Source organism: Dermacentor andersoni, chromosome 6 (genome assembly GCF_023375885.2).
Source record: "Dermacentor andersoni chromosome 6, qqDerAnde1_hic_scaffold, whole genome shotgun sequence".
In the NCBI taxonomy this organism is placed as follows: Eukaryota; Metazoa; Arthropoda; class Arachnida; order Ixodida; family Ixodidae; genus Dermacentor; species Dermacentor andersoni.
The window spans coordinates 126,511,219-126,526,014 of NC_092819.1; the positions used below are offsets into that span (position 1 = coordinate 126,511,219).

Below are 14,796 nucleotides of genomic sequence, written 5' to 3' on the forward strand. Positions count from 1 at the left end.
AAGAAAAAAGAAAGATTACATGGCGGAGAAAAACAAGAGAAACGGTTTCCGGCCTAGGCCTGCTTTTGATGCCAGGTGTGTCACTGGCAGGTGGTGGAGAGAGACAGTTTGGCAGGGGTTTCTGCGTTTCGTAAACGTATGCTTTCGACCGTACATTACAGATAAATCATTGGTGGTCATGTAAACCCATAGCGACAGCCTTAGCATGGTACTCCAGGTGAGACGGCGACGTTAAAAAACAACGAAAAGACAAAGAGGATGCAGATGCATCGGAACGTCAAAAAGATGTAAAGTCGTTAGGCTGCAAGTGCAAATAATCTCAACGAGAAAGTGGGCACAGACAAAACTTTGGCCGGGAGCCCAGAACCATGAAACTATCGCAAAAGCGTGAAATTTGTAAATATTGATTTCGTAGTAATTTTATTTTCGTCACAGCCCTGACGCATACATTTTCTCCCTAGCCATGCTTCTGCTTCGTATAGTTGATCTTCTCTGACGGACAAAATCTTTTTGCAAACCGATATACGGATTCCACTCTATGCAGGATCTGGCACGTACTGAACAAGCTACCTCTGTCCAACGTGCCGAAAAACTTCGTCCAGGGACCGCTAACGAAAAGCATCGTGGCCGCGCTTCTGCCTTCTCCTGGTCCAAAAACTGTCGTTCTGTGCTGTGGACCACCAAATTTTCTCTACGAGGTGTGCAAGCCAGCGCTCAGGGATGTCGGTCACGACGCGACACGAGTGCTGATTTTCTGAGCAGAAACGCACTACTGCAAAACTGAAAGCCTCAGCAGTGTTTATTGGATGTGCTTTACTTTAGATCAAATACACGCAACACCGGAAAAAGCTCGCCACAATGCCGCCAATCGAAATATACGCCAGTCATATAAATCTTTATTCGGTGTCTAAGCTCTTTGCGCTAGTAAACATGCACTTTACCGTGATTGATTTATCGTTCTTCACTAAACTTTCGTGATGTCTTAACATCCCTGAACATTAAGTCTTACAGCTATGCTGGTTGAGGTGCCTGCAGCAAAAGGTTCGCGTTCAGACAATGTCATTATTACCTTCTCGAACTCATCTACAAGCGATCAAAAAGAAGACTTTCGACAACACCAATATAAGCAACATGCTTGAGTGCTCATGGTGTGATTGATCAAACCGACATATCCTTAAGATTTTGTTTTAACGACCACACGGTCACTGCACTTGACCATGTTCTTCTTCCACTATGAATTGAATTATGGGGTTTTACGTGCCAAAACCACTTTCTGATTATGAGGCACGCCGTAGTGGGGGACTCCGGAAATTCCGACCACCTGGGGTTCTTTAACGTGCACCTAAATCTAAGCACACGGGTGTTTTCGCATTCCGCCCCCATCGAAATGCGGCCGCCGTGGCCGGGATTCGATCCCGCGACCTCGTGCTCAGCAGCCTAACACCGTAGCCACTGAGCAACCACGGCGGGTTTCCACTATGAAAGCACATAGAAATGCTAGGTCACTATTTAAGAAAAATATAGCCTCAGCACCACTGTCTATATTTAATGCTCACCATCAATAAGAAGTTGAATCTTTTCTAATTAGTAGTTATGACCCTGTCTACACGAGCATAAGCGGTAGCGTAGGGAGTTTCTTTTTTCTACGGCAATAGTGACCAAGCAGAAGTACTTACTTTATTGCCTGCTTTATTTTTGCTTTGTTAACTTCCTAAGATTGTTGTCTCTTTTGGTTGTATTCATTATGGTGACTTTGCCAACTGGGTTCACTTCTTATCGCAGCACTACGTAGCACAAGGTTGTGGATATCGCAGATGCCCGCTCTCTCGACCTTGACGTGCAATTTATGGCAATATTGTTTCGCTACAGCATGCTCTATAGAATATGAGGACGACGTTCACATGCACTTTGATCTGATAAGCACGATCGAGCAATAATTGTTCACCATCCCCCACTATACAACCGCATCTCGCCGTAACCTTGAAGCATAGTTCAGTCGCGGTCACTTAATTACGTAGCTGATAAAATCAGAGTTTATAACACTCGGCAGGCCACCGTGGCGTCCTTTCTCAATGGGACCACGCTGATGCTGTTTGGCAATCATCATGGGACTCAACCTGGGAAAATTTGCCCGAAGAAATTAAGAAGTCCTTTCAAGATCAACTCCCCCCAAATAACAGCGCGATGTGCGAACTTTGATGCAGCGTGCTCAAGTCAAAGGCTAGACTTGCACGTCGTACATTGAGGAAATAATGGCATTGTGCAAGTCTGTCAACGCTTTCACGAAAAAGGAAAATAAGGTCGGCTACCACATCAAACGAACTGTAAAGGGTGTCTTCAACTCCCTCAGTGGCCGTCCTACAATCTTGAGTCTACTACAAGATGAATGGTGCTTGGACACCTTGGTCCACGCTAAACTGTTCCTGTAACAAGTAAAAAATCCTCCATACAACGCATCGTGTATGCCTACTACAGCCACGGCGTTGGTTTGCGTCATCGTGATGGTGCGCAGAGTGTCTTCTACCAAACCACCTGCAAATGTCTCGCCGTGCAACGAGCTTCTAAGTACGCGGACTCTACTGGTAGGTTTAGCGCAGTGTGCGAGCCACCTTCGTACTTTTTTACTGATGCGAAAGCGTCAAAGGCATTATTGAGCTAAAAAGCCGGTGTCTGTAGCAGCGAAACGACGCCTTCATTCCCGTCGGCTGCGACGCCACGCCACGACCGCACCTCGACGGAACAGAGCGGACGAGAGGGATCACCGGCTGCCGCAGTGTTGAAGGCCTGTTGCCCGAGCTGTTGCCTGAGGGCAGATGACAACGCCGCGACACGTCGCCCGATGGCATCGCCACGTCGGTGGCATGCCGCGTTGGCATCGCAGGCTCCTGCTGTTTGCTGACTCGGCCACCAGATGCCGCTATGGTACATTACTCGCAGTGCAAAACACGAAGAGCCGCTAAACGACGTTCAATTGGACATTAAACGCTCCCGCACTAACAAGTCGTAAAAAGTGATTAGGTGTCCTCGTATTTACAGAAAAAAATATTTCTCTGTCAGGACTCACTGCATCAATAAAATATATTCCAAGAAGACGCCACACACACGTAAGAAGCTAATAAAGAGCGCATGTCCTTGCAAAGACCAGAGATAAAGCGCGCGGATCACCCGCAGATTAACGTCACATCGTATTAACCCTAAGATGCCAGTAGGTAGATGCAACTCGCTAACGTTTAGTAAAAACAAAATAATACAAGCCGATATTTAAATTTTTAGGTATACTTTTGTTTTTCGCAACCGCTGTTCCGATTATATGCTGCTGGTAGTGTTTATTTAAGCAAGTGCACGAATATTTTACAACTTTAGTCTGCAGCAACTTTAGAAGGACAATTTTATTTGTAGATTCATTGGCATGTCGCTGCATACTGTTGGCCAATCCCGCATAGTGTCTATAAGACACGAGTTAAGAGTAAAACAACTACTGTGCCTGATGTGTCTGCAATATATGTGATGTAGAGGTAGATCCTTGTGATATACTGGAACGTACCCACTCTGAGGGAATAGCCAAGAGCCGAGTAAGTTAAGGTTAAGTGCAAAATAGGAGGTGAATATTTTATAACAGGTGAGCTATAATATTAGTTATTTTTTCATTATTTCACTTCTTTCGCTTGCATTTGTGCCTCCAACTATAAAACAAAAATTGTTACGAGGCTCTTTCGCGCGAAGTTGTGTGTAAATACGCCATGAATGTAATTACAGTAACCTTGATGGTGCGTTTTTCTCGTGGCGAAAATTTCAATGTCTTAAGTAAACATGTAAACTGATGTCTGGGGCAAAGGGGCGCAAAATTGTTAAGATAAACAAATGCTTAAACGCTATATTGGTGCAATGACTACGCTTCATACTTCTGCATGCATAAAGCAGCTTAAAATAAATCAAGATATAAGAAGTGGAAGAAGAAGTGATCGCTCTCAAGTCGGCAGAAATCTCACCAGGTTCTGCACCTACCTCTACAACACTGCAAATGAAGCGGGCCCGCCAGCTGATCGTGATTGTTGCTTCTGTCGCAGCCGCCTTCGGAGCCTTTACAGTGGTCATGCTGCTCATACGCAAGATAGGCATCTCCTTCACAAATGACGTGCTGCTCGTCGACCCCAATGCTTGGTACACAGTGCGGCTGGAGCGCCGAATCCCCATCACCCCCGACGTTCGCCTCCTGCGCTTCTCTTTTCGAAGCCGCTACCAGGTACAGTTGGAGTGGTGTCATGCCAGATTCACACCAGGGGCTTTAGGTATTAAACGACTGATTCGGCCGGTATAGCATAACACAAAGTTGGCAGAAAGAATTCGTTATCATCGCTCACTAACATTTCATTCTATTGAAGAGATGCCAAGAAGAAAAATTATGGGAAATGGCAAACGAGCATAAAAACAGATTAACGTATTGAAGCGGCATATAAATGATACATGAATATAAATTATATTTCTTATCGGAGGCTTGTGTGCAAGGGAGAAATTTATTCTATTAAATTCACGGATAAAGTGAGTGACGGCATGCCTTTCATGAATATGGCAACGACCGCCCCTATAGGCGACACGTGATTCTGTGTCATTTTTATTTCTGATGACATCCGTCTGCAAAAAAAGTTGCTACAACCATAGCTATGGCAATCAGCAGCCAACTGGCCGGTTACAGAGCAGGCATTTGAACTGTTATGCCCCCTGATCTCATTAACATGCCCTCTAGTTTGGCCTATCGTACCAGGCACCTATCGAAAGGGGCGAGATCGAAAGGGCGCTCAGCAAAATCCCTCTCGGTAAACTAGGCCACACAAAATGCCATGCTCAAGCAGTTAATAAATTCGAACGCTTCGTTATAGAATATTCTTCTTTGTCAGATCAAGAAATGTGTACTCCGAAAATAAGAAAGTAGAACAACCAGCCACTTTCCTTTTAAAGGAGGGAGTGTGTTTCATGCATTGTTCAGCATGAACTAAATGGCAGATGAACTAGTTTTAGTAATTTAGATGTCCATACAACATTTAGCTGCATAGCACGACATAGTATCATTTTTCCTGTCTGTTACCTGTTTTAGCGGCCCAATTTATTAACTACCACGAAGAATCTCCGGAACTTGAATTGCCGCAATCTTTGTTAAAAGTTGCCACTTCATGTTTATATTTCTCTCAAACACTTAATGTATATGGCTTTTTTCCATGCGTCAGCGGCAAACTACAATGGAATTGCGGACCGCGCAATAAGCTCCGTTTCACATAATTTCGTTATACGGTAGCCTCCGTAAAAAATTTGACTTGATATGCGAGTGCGTGCTTCACAAAACACTCTAAAAATGGATGTTTCTCACATCGAAACTGAAAAAAAAAAGACGCCTGTCACGATCCACCCCGGGTCGTGAACAAGGGAGGGCTTCTGGCACCCTCCGATAGCCGGACGCTCCGCAGCGTGGTGGTGCTGAATGATTACCGACCGGCGAGCTGACGTGCTCGTCGGTGTTTATTGTGGTGCGGGTAACCACTGTTGCCTGCCGAGCTTTAGCAGGCCGCCGAGCTTGGCGGGTGAACCAAGATTATGTCCGAGGGGGCGTCACCTACTTGCTACAACCCCTCACCCCCAGTTTGTTTGTTAAATAAAAAAACAAACGTCCAAGTTCAAACAAACGTCCAAGTTCAACACTATGAGGCTCTGCCTCCACCCTAGCTGGGTCGACAGTGTCTGCTACCCAGGCGAGTAACGGTCTGGTGGCCTCCGCCGTCGAGTACTCCGCCTGGGCACCGGTGTCGACGGGTCGGGTGTGGCAACGCCGGGTGCTGCCTGGGCCAGCCTCGCTCCATCCGGAGGGTCCATAGTGGTCGGCCTCGTGAGTGGTGCCGAGCTAGACACCGGTCCAACGGGTGCCGCACCACTGGCTACGGTTGCCGCCTCCGAGGTAGGTGGTACTCCGCTAGAAGCGACTGGTACTGCCGCTAGTCCTCCTGCGGGCTGGAACTCAGTGGCAGTCGAGGGTGCTGGCCAGGTCCCGAGGCGCGGTCTGACATGGTGGGCGTGTCTGTGCCACATGGCCCCATCTGGCATGCGGACGAGCAGCGATGAGGCGCTGGCAGGAGACACCACCTGTCCGGCAGACCAGGGTGGGCCAGGACGGAAGTTCCTGGCGAAAACTGGAGCTCCCGACTCTGGCAAAGGCCCGGGACGGCATCCTTGGTCAGCAGCCAGCTTCTGCTTCTCTGATTGAGCCTTGCGCAGCTTGCGCTTACTGCGGGAGACCTCGCTCTTGAGCTGCCTGTTGCGGCTCTGCAGGCTCGTTATAATGTGCCGCATCTCCCGGTTGATTGGCTTAGCCTGCTCGGTGGACACCGACGACGCCTCAAACTCAGTGCGTAGATTCTCGTACTCTCGACGAATCTGCGCGATGTTGTCCTCGAGACGGATGACCTCCGAGCGAAGCTTCTTCTGGACAACGAGCTCCTCGCTTTCCATCTGCTCAATGTGGCGAAGGTGTGAGTTTTTGGCTGTCGACAGCAAGGAGCGACACTCGTCCAGCTGAGTCTTGAGTTGCATGCTCTCGTTGTACAGCACGGAGAACTGGCTTTGCAGGCACTTGTACTCTGCCGTGCTCACCACCAGGCTCTCGGGCAGCGACCGCAGCTCTATCCGCAGCCGCTCCACCGTCTTCAGGGCCTCCTTGTGGTCAAGCTGAAGCTGCTCCAGCTCCAGCAGCCGTGCCGATGCCAGCTCCCGCTGTTCCTCGAGCTGGCTCTGCAGGTCCTCCAAGCGCAGGGAGGCTGCTCCGCCACCACCGCCACAGCCCCCAAAATCCACATGTAGGCGGGACCAGGGTCTCTGTGGGAACAGCCAGGGGGTGCTTTCCACATTACGCGAGGCTCGCTGATGCTCCTGGCAGATTTAGCAGCTCTGCATCACATGCAAGCTGGCTTCCGGGTACTCTGGCAGACGAATGCCCAGTACATGAATCCAGTTTCGGCCCAGCAGCGTCGGCGACGACCCCTTCGTTAAGTAAAGGGGAAGGGTTGCCTCCCTGTCGCCAAAACGAACGCTGACCTGTGCCTGACCCTGGACCTGGGAGAGTTGCCCGGAGGAGCTGCGCAGCATCACGCCCGAAGCCTCGACGGACACGCCGGGGAAAGTCCGCTTGAAGAGCTTCCCGGCCATTACAGACACGCTGGCCCCCGTGTCCAGCTCCATGGAAATGGGGTGCCCGCAGATTTCGACGGTCAGCATGTTTGGCGGCACAGACGACGGTACAAAGCCTGTGTGCAACATGTCGAAAATCGGCGGGTCCTCGGCCCCGACGTGTAGCCTGGCCGCGGAAGAACTTGAGCTTGCTGCCGCATGCCTCCGCCGCGTACCCTTGCGACGGCTACCCTGGCCGCGGGCTTGTGTTGTACCTGGGCTTGAATCCGGCTGCTGCTTGCTGTTCGTCCTCCCACTTCGACATACACGTGCCAGGTGCCCAGTTTTCCCGCACGTAAAGCATTGTGCTTGAGAGAACTGGCACTGTCAAGGTGAGTGGGCACCACCACAGCGACCGCAGGTACTGCCCTTTGTCGCGAACTTGTTGACCGCCGCTTCCGCCGACGGTGAGCCAGTCGCACGGGAAATCTCGCCGGCGTCCTTGGCGGCAGCTTCCATTGCCAGCGCTGCCTTCACGGCGTCGTCCAGCGACGGGTCGGGAAGCTCCAGGAGTCGCGTCTGCATGGCGGGGTTGTTGATTTCGCAGACGAAACGGACCCGGAGCAGCGAGTCCAGTTGGTCTCCGAAGGCGCAGGCACTCGCTAACCCTCGTAGCGCAGCAACGAATTGACCGAGGGTCTCTCCTTCCCGGCGGCTCCGGTTGTTGAAGCGGAAACGCTCCATTAGCGTGGACGGTGCTGGGTTAAAATGCGAGCGCAGTATGGCAAGCAACTCACCCAGCGTTTTAACGTGCGGCGTGGCTGGCTTGAGAAGGTCGAGCAAGAGGCTGATGACGCGGGTCCCGCAGCTGGCCAGGAAAATGTCACGCTGTTTGGCCTCGGGTGTGTCGTTTGCCCGGAAGAACACGTGGACTTGCTCCTCGTAAATTTGCCAGGCGGACCCATCTCCCTCGAACGGCTCGAGCCTTCCGTACAGCGGCATGGCGACAGCAACGGGGGGCGGTGTTTCGCCGCTCGCGGCGGCGTGGGACGCTCCGTAGGTACTCGTCGCGAGCTTCGTCGCCAGAGTCACGAGGATCCCATCCTCGTCGCCAGTGTCACGATCCACCCCGGGTCGTGAACAAGGGAGGGCTTCTGGCACCCTCCGATAGCCGGACGCTCCGCAGCGTGGTGGTGCTGAATGATTACCGACCGGCGAGCTGACGTGCTCGTCGGTGTTTATTGTGGTGCGGGTAACCACTGTTGCCTGCCGAGCTTTAGCAGGCCGCCGAGCTTGGCGGGTGAACCAAGATTATGTCCGAGGGGGCGTCACCTACTTGCTACAACGCCGCCATTACCATTCGCCGGAAGTGATGTAAAATTTAGACTGTAGAAAGCCGAACCCCCGCTAGTTCGCTTCCCTTGCTTGTGTAATGTAGAACCAACGAACAGGTTCCGCACGTCTGCTAGCCGCAAATTTCCTATACTCTCCCAGCTGCTTCGTGCGCTTTGCGCACGCATGTGCACTCCAGCGGCGTTCTTTCAATGCGCAGTATTCTCCGAGTCAAGCCGGCTTTCTGTACGTGGTTGTCTTCGTTCAACGAGTAGAGCCTCGATGCGTTCTTTCTACACTAACGGACGAAGAGTGCATTAGCATGCCAAGCTAAAGGCGCAGATATATCAGGCGTAACCTGGAAGCGATCCCCGCGCGACGGAGTTGCTCTGCGCCGGCGAACATTGAACGCTCTACAGTCTAGCGTGGCTGGCAGGGGAACAGAACATGCCCTATCTCACGTAGTGGCCGCTGGAGCAGAGTGCATGGGGCGCTAGCTTGGCTTACCAACTGCTGGTATGCAGTTCAAGTTCACTGATGCGCGCGTGTTGAGTTTGCGCCTTCGACAAACAACAAAGGGCGGACTTGCGCGCTGGTCAGTGGGGTAGCCAGAAGCTTATTTCTGGGGGGGGGGGAGTTGTCTACCGACAACTACCCCCTCCTTCTCTCTCTCTCTCTCTCTCTCTCTCTATATATATATATATATATATATATATATATACATATATATATACACACACACAAACACACATAAATGAGAAGCACAATTTCCTGGCTATTTTTGGTTTCATTACCCACCCACTTTTTCAAGCGATACCTATCCCTTCAGAAACGGCGGTGCACCGACCGAAACTGACAGTTAAATAAATGAAAGATAACCTCGAAATTGTGCTTCTCAACTTTCTAAATACGCGTGGACCATTGAAAAACCTAGTTACTATATATATATATATATATATATATATATATTTATATATATTTGATGGTCATTCGCTTACTCTGCGAACCGTCACGAAACATTCCGCTTTGAACATTCGTGTGCTGTCAGTCACCGTCGTCCATGCGTCAGCGCATTGATTCAAGAGTGCGCCCATTCACTTACTCCTGATACGTTGGCGATGGACAGGACGTACGTTTGCGTGTGCGTTGTTGTAGATGTCACGATAACGTGCAAAGAATTTACTAAGCCAGTAAGCGACACAAACGCCTTTTGCCACTGTCTAACGAGCCGGTTCTCAATGTCGCCGTCTTGCCGACGTTCCGGCATCGAAGGCGTTTCAATATAAAGTAGGCATACAAAGACGCTGGCAGATGAGTGAATTTTTTATCCTCGAGGAAAACCGTGTATTACGAAGGGCCGGTAACAAAGGCAGTAGAGCAGTAGAGCAGCGGTCCGTGAACTTGGCCACAGATTCATTCCATTCCTTAGCATGGTAGGCACAAATTTTGCAGCCGAATACTGCACACGCCTTACCTCTACAGCTCTACATTTTCCAGCACGAATTGAGCGCAATGCGTAAGGAAGCACCCAGTTGCATTTCCGACAGCTCGTCGCGCATAAGCAGCTCAGAAGCGGTAATGGTTTCGTATTCCTGATCTTTCGCCTGAGGCCGCGAGCAGCTCGCTGCGGAAAGAGCCCTCTCGTTGCTCTAGAGCTAACTCCTCCACGAAGACGGCCTGCGTGTAGGCTGTTAACCGCTTTAACCTTAGCTACGCAATTAAGTCCTCCAATCAGACAACTACCGCCTTCTCCAGTAAAGGATAAGTAAAGCGTGGCATGCCGACATTCGTAATTTCTTACCACTGCATTTCTATTGCACCCATTTGGTAAACTGCTGTCCTTGTGCTAGCTCTTTCGGCTGAATAGAACGTCAAAACTGCAAGTATTTGCCTTGCGGTTCATAGACTTTGTGTTAGAGTAAACCGGCGAGGGCGGCCAGACTTTAATAAGAACGATATGCAAGAAACGCCTGTGTGCCTTCGTCGGGTGGACGTTCCGCAGGTGGTCGACATTAATTTGAACTCCCCCACTACGGCGTGCCTCATTATCAGATCCTGCTTTTCGCACGTAATACCCCGGAATTTCATTTCATTTGAGTGCATTACTGGACAGCCATAGTGGACAGCCCGCTTCAGTGTGTAGCTTGCCACACGCAATTCCTAATCTATAGTCAGGTGGGACGTGTACTCGGTAACTCTGAAGTTTTGCCCTGCTAAGTACGAGGTCGTGGGATGAAATCCTGGCTGCGTCAGCCGCATTTCGATAGGGGCGAAACGCAAAAAACGTCAGTTTCCAGTGCAATAGAAGCAGGTTAAAGATGCATTGGTGGCGAAAATTAATCCGCAGTTGCCAACTACAGCCTGCCTTATAGTTAAATCGCGGTTTTGGCGCGTAAAACCCCAGAATTCAATTCAAAGTTTTTGCTCAGCGCACATCGCTCTTGGTGGTGCCTGTTTGCGCAGACACTGGGCATCAGCGTCGGCCAGCACCTTCTTCTCTGTGCGCGTATCGATGGCTGCTCCGTGACGAGACCGTACACTCCCGTGAGCCATTGCGGCCACGCAGGCGGCTTCGACATTATGGTCAAGGTGTACCGCACGGGCATCTCCGGGCAATTTCCTGAAGGGGGCCAGATGTCCCAGTTCCTCGACACGGTGCGCCTAGGGACGAAATTAAAGGTAAGACTGTAAACATTGCCGAGGCTGAGCGTGTCGCGTAGTTTTTCAGTGCACTATACCAAGAGAAAAATAGAAGCAGAAGAAAATGCGTTTATCACCGAGGCAGTTTAAATGGGCACTAATATGCATCATAAGGAAGACGACGATGAAGAAACCATTGCCGCATAATTGCTCCGTGCTTTGAATCGGCTTCCCTCAGGCGTGCACCAACTTCGGAGGGGGGGATGGGAGGGGGGGGGGCTGGATTGGCCCCGAGTCAGAAGACATTGCAATGAAGTTCATTTATTACAAAAACCAACGACAACTTTAGGGAGGATTGAAACATCGAACATTGAAATATTTATTAAGAGGTTGCCAAGAAAAACGCCTTGAAACACGTGTAGTTTTCTTCGCTGCTGAGTAAGCGTCCCTATGTCAGTGTCCAAGGGAGGAGGCTACCGGACAAAGAATGCCAGAAATAGAAAAGTCTACTGCACGTTGTATCAACTGCTTTTATGTTTTTCCTAACGGACTGTCTAAAGCTGCGTTGCACGTACGCACGATCAATCGTGTTTGTCGCCTTAAAGATACGGCGATATGGCGGATCTGTCAGGAGAACCCAATTCCGCGAAGCTTTGCCGTACTTTCAGAATATAGCGGTTAAAATACGTGCAGAGCTCCTTATCATATATGCATACCTTCCCGTCATCATATATACTAGCTAGGAACCTTCACAATTAAGAGGGAAGAGCACGTGCTATAGAGAATTTCGATGGCAATTCGTGATACGAAGGCGGATGGCCCACTATTCTGACGAAAGAAGTGTTGAGAAGTGGCTCTGGGCATTAAATAAGGTACAGGATATGACGTTAGAGCAGAACGTACGCAAAGCACACAAGAACTGCCCATCGAAACCCTCAAATCAACTATAATGCAATGGATAATGTTTCCAGTTTTGATGCAATGGTTAATATAGCAAATGGAAAAACCATTTGGTAAGTTTAAGTGGTGGCATTAAGGTAACGTGTTTCGCTAAACAACGTACTTTTTCTTATTTTTACTTTCTTTTCGTACTCATTTTTTTTCGCCAGTGCCTTTGCTGTGGCGAAAGCACTTTCCCCACTTAGATCACACTCTAAAAACTAGGAAGGGTATCGCAGGAGTGAAGCTGCCGGTTCACTCTTCAAAGCGTCGTTTTACTCTCGCAAAATGTCGAGGAGAGTGAAATGCATTGTTCACTCTGTCACCAAGGAGAGAGTGAAATGTGCTTTTCACTCTCCCCTTCAGAGAGAGAGAGTGAAAAGACTCTTGCGACAATAGAAAAGAGAGACTCTTGCGGCAATAGAAAACAAAACGTAGCGTAATCTTCTGCTTCAACTGTAGGTGGCTGGCCCCGAACATGGCAATGTATCATTCGTGCACGCTGAGCAAAGAACACATCGTTTTGCTTCTAAGAGAACAGGCCGCCGCAGTTCAAAGGAACGCGTAGCGAGCGCTCTACTTTTTCACTCGGAGTGGCTCCACCGCGCGCGCGCGCGCGCTCAAGATCGCGGAACAACACAGCGCCGGAGAAAGTAGATCCATCCAGCGAGCAAAGGCCAGCCGAGGGAGATCGTGTGGCAGCCATCTCGCGTCGCCACGAAAACACGACAGTCGTTCGTCATGCCTTGGATATAACAACAAATCCTCCACGGTAAGTGAATTCTAACTTAGGTGCACATTCTCCGTATATGTCATGCTATCGCCAGGAAGTTGTCGCTGCGCTTAGCCGACGCGATTGACAAAGGACTAGGCGTACGCGCTGTCTCTTGATGTCAATCGAAAAAGCCAGTCGTCGCGATAACTGCATGTGATTTTATCACTTTGCCGTTGTCAGTAAGAGCTTTAAAAATCGCAAACGCTGCCAGAACTATGGTATGTTCAATAAGACGCCAGGCAAGAGGACGCTTAAAATGGTTAGTTCACCAGCCCGTGATTCCGAGCCTATGCGGAGCGTGATTAGCGTGCGTTTTGCGTGTTTGAATTTATTCAGTTTGGCAGTCTACTATGTACGGAACGCTGTTGAACTAAGGAATCACATAACAGAAGCCGTCATTTTGCTGGCAGCATGCTTTTTTTTTTATAAATAAACCGCGCGCTTGACGGTGTCTCGCGCAGGGGTAATCTGCGACCACTGAAGTTACGTGCAGCACCAGTGCTAGTTAGAAACTTTGCCGCAGGCATTCAGCTGCATGCTGCAAGAGGTCAGTTGGGCGCGTTATCTTGAACTTACTGAAAACGCATGAGGAATCCATGTTTTATGATGAAAAAAGTATAAACCCCATATAAGCGATCTTGCGCGCGGCAGCTACAAGCGACGCGACGGAGATGGCTGTCGCGTTCGCTCGTCGCCTACAAGTCGTACTCCGTGCGAGCGACGATTTTGAGCGACGCCTCCCCGGTGTTGCCGGCATGAGGGCTGCAGTCACGCGTGACGCGTGCTTTAGTAATTTACGTTGATGTATTTTACTATAAAAAGTAGCATAAAATATTTCCGGAGGTCTTGCAGTACGTTCTTATCCTTGCACGTATAAAAATTGAATCATTTGCTCGTTCCGCGCGACAATCGGTAGTATTTGAGCGATGTATGTACATCCAGTTCCGGCTTCGCGCTATTGGCTAGTCGCTCATAGCACTTCTGGGCGACGAGCGACGATTTCTAGATTTCCAGAACCGAGCCATCTGTTCAAGCGACGGCCCGTTTTGTCGCTCGTCGCCGTCGCGCACTAAATCGCTCTCACAGTGTTTATCCCTAAGACTGAACTGTTTTTGCTCATGTTGAAATGGTGTGATTATAGGTCTGGTTTTGTCTCCTGTTGCGGTTTTCGTGCACGGTGCGAAACTGAAAGGATGCTTATGTCTACGAACTCGGTGAATTGTCGAGCAGCTAGTTACGCATCGGCATCGAATATAACGGCTGCTGTGTGGAATTACAATTGCAGGGGCGCTTTGCATACGCTTATTGTTTTGGACATGCCTGTGCATTTGCTAATATGAGTTGGCGTGTCAGAGTTATGTCATATGAACAGCTAAATCAGCCTTCCTCTGGGTGTTACAAGCGTAAAGTGTGCATTTTGCTATAGCATGGCAGATTATGATGTGTTTATCGCTTGAATATTTTTAGTAGAGAAATAAAATATCAAAATAAAATGTTGCTTTAATTCCGTGTTACCATTCTGTCGTACACAGAACAATAGGATGGTGTAATAAACTAATAACTGCGGTTTAACTGCAACTTTTACATGCCTACAAGAATCTAAAATGCTAGATTTCAAACTGCAGCAGTAGTCGGGTCTGTCAAAAATGAACTCCACTGCGCACCTCATGCATGAAAATAAGTTCATGCCTTTTAGTAAGCTTAGATGCAGGCCGCAGTGAACTTGTTAGTATTGAAATGTGGGTAAGCTTGCCATAACAAGCCTTGTTGCCCTTTTTTATAGGCACATCCATATATCCATTGAGCTGAAGGACAATATTTTCATCCCTACTGAGCATCATGTTTGGAGCTATAATCCTCAAATTATGGCTTCAGCAGTGGCACAACCAGGCATGGTGCGGGGGGGTGGGGGGGGCACACTGGGCACGTGCTTAGGATGTGTCACAAGTGGTGTTTGCGAT

General features: G+C 49.4%; 1 protein-coding gene across 1 annotated transcript; it reads left to right on the top strand.

Moving 5' to 3' along the window:
* The first annotated feature begins 4,021 nt into the window (after window positions 1–4,021).
* LOC129382566 (NADH-cytochrome b5 reductase 1-like) lies at window positions 4,022–11,172 on the top strand. Its single transcript, XM_055066705.2, has 2 exons — window positions 4,022–4,243; window positions 10,945–11,172. The coding sequence occupies exons 1-2, from the start codon at window positions 4,022–4,024 to the stop codon at window positions 11,170–11,172; spliced, it is 450 nt and encodes a 149-aa protein (XP_054922680.2).
* Window positions 11,173–14,796: the final 3,624 nt, after the last annotated feature.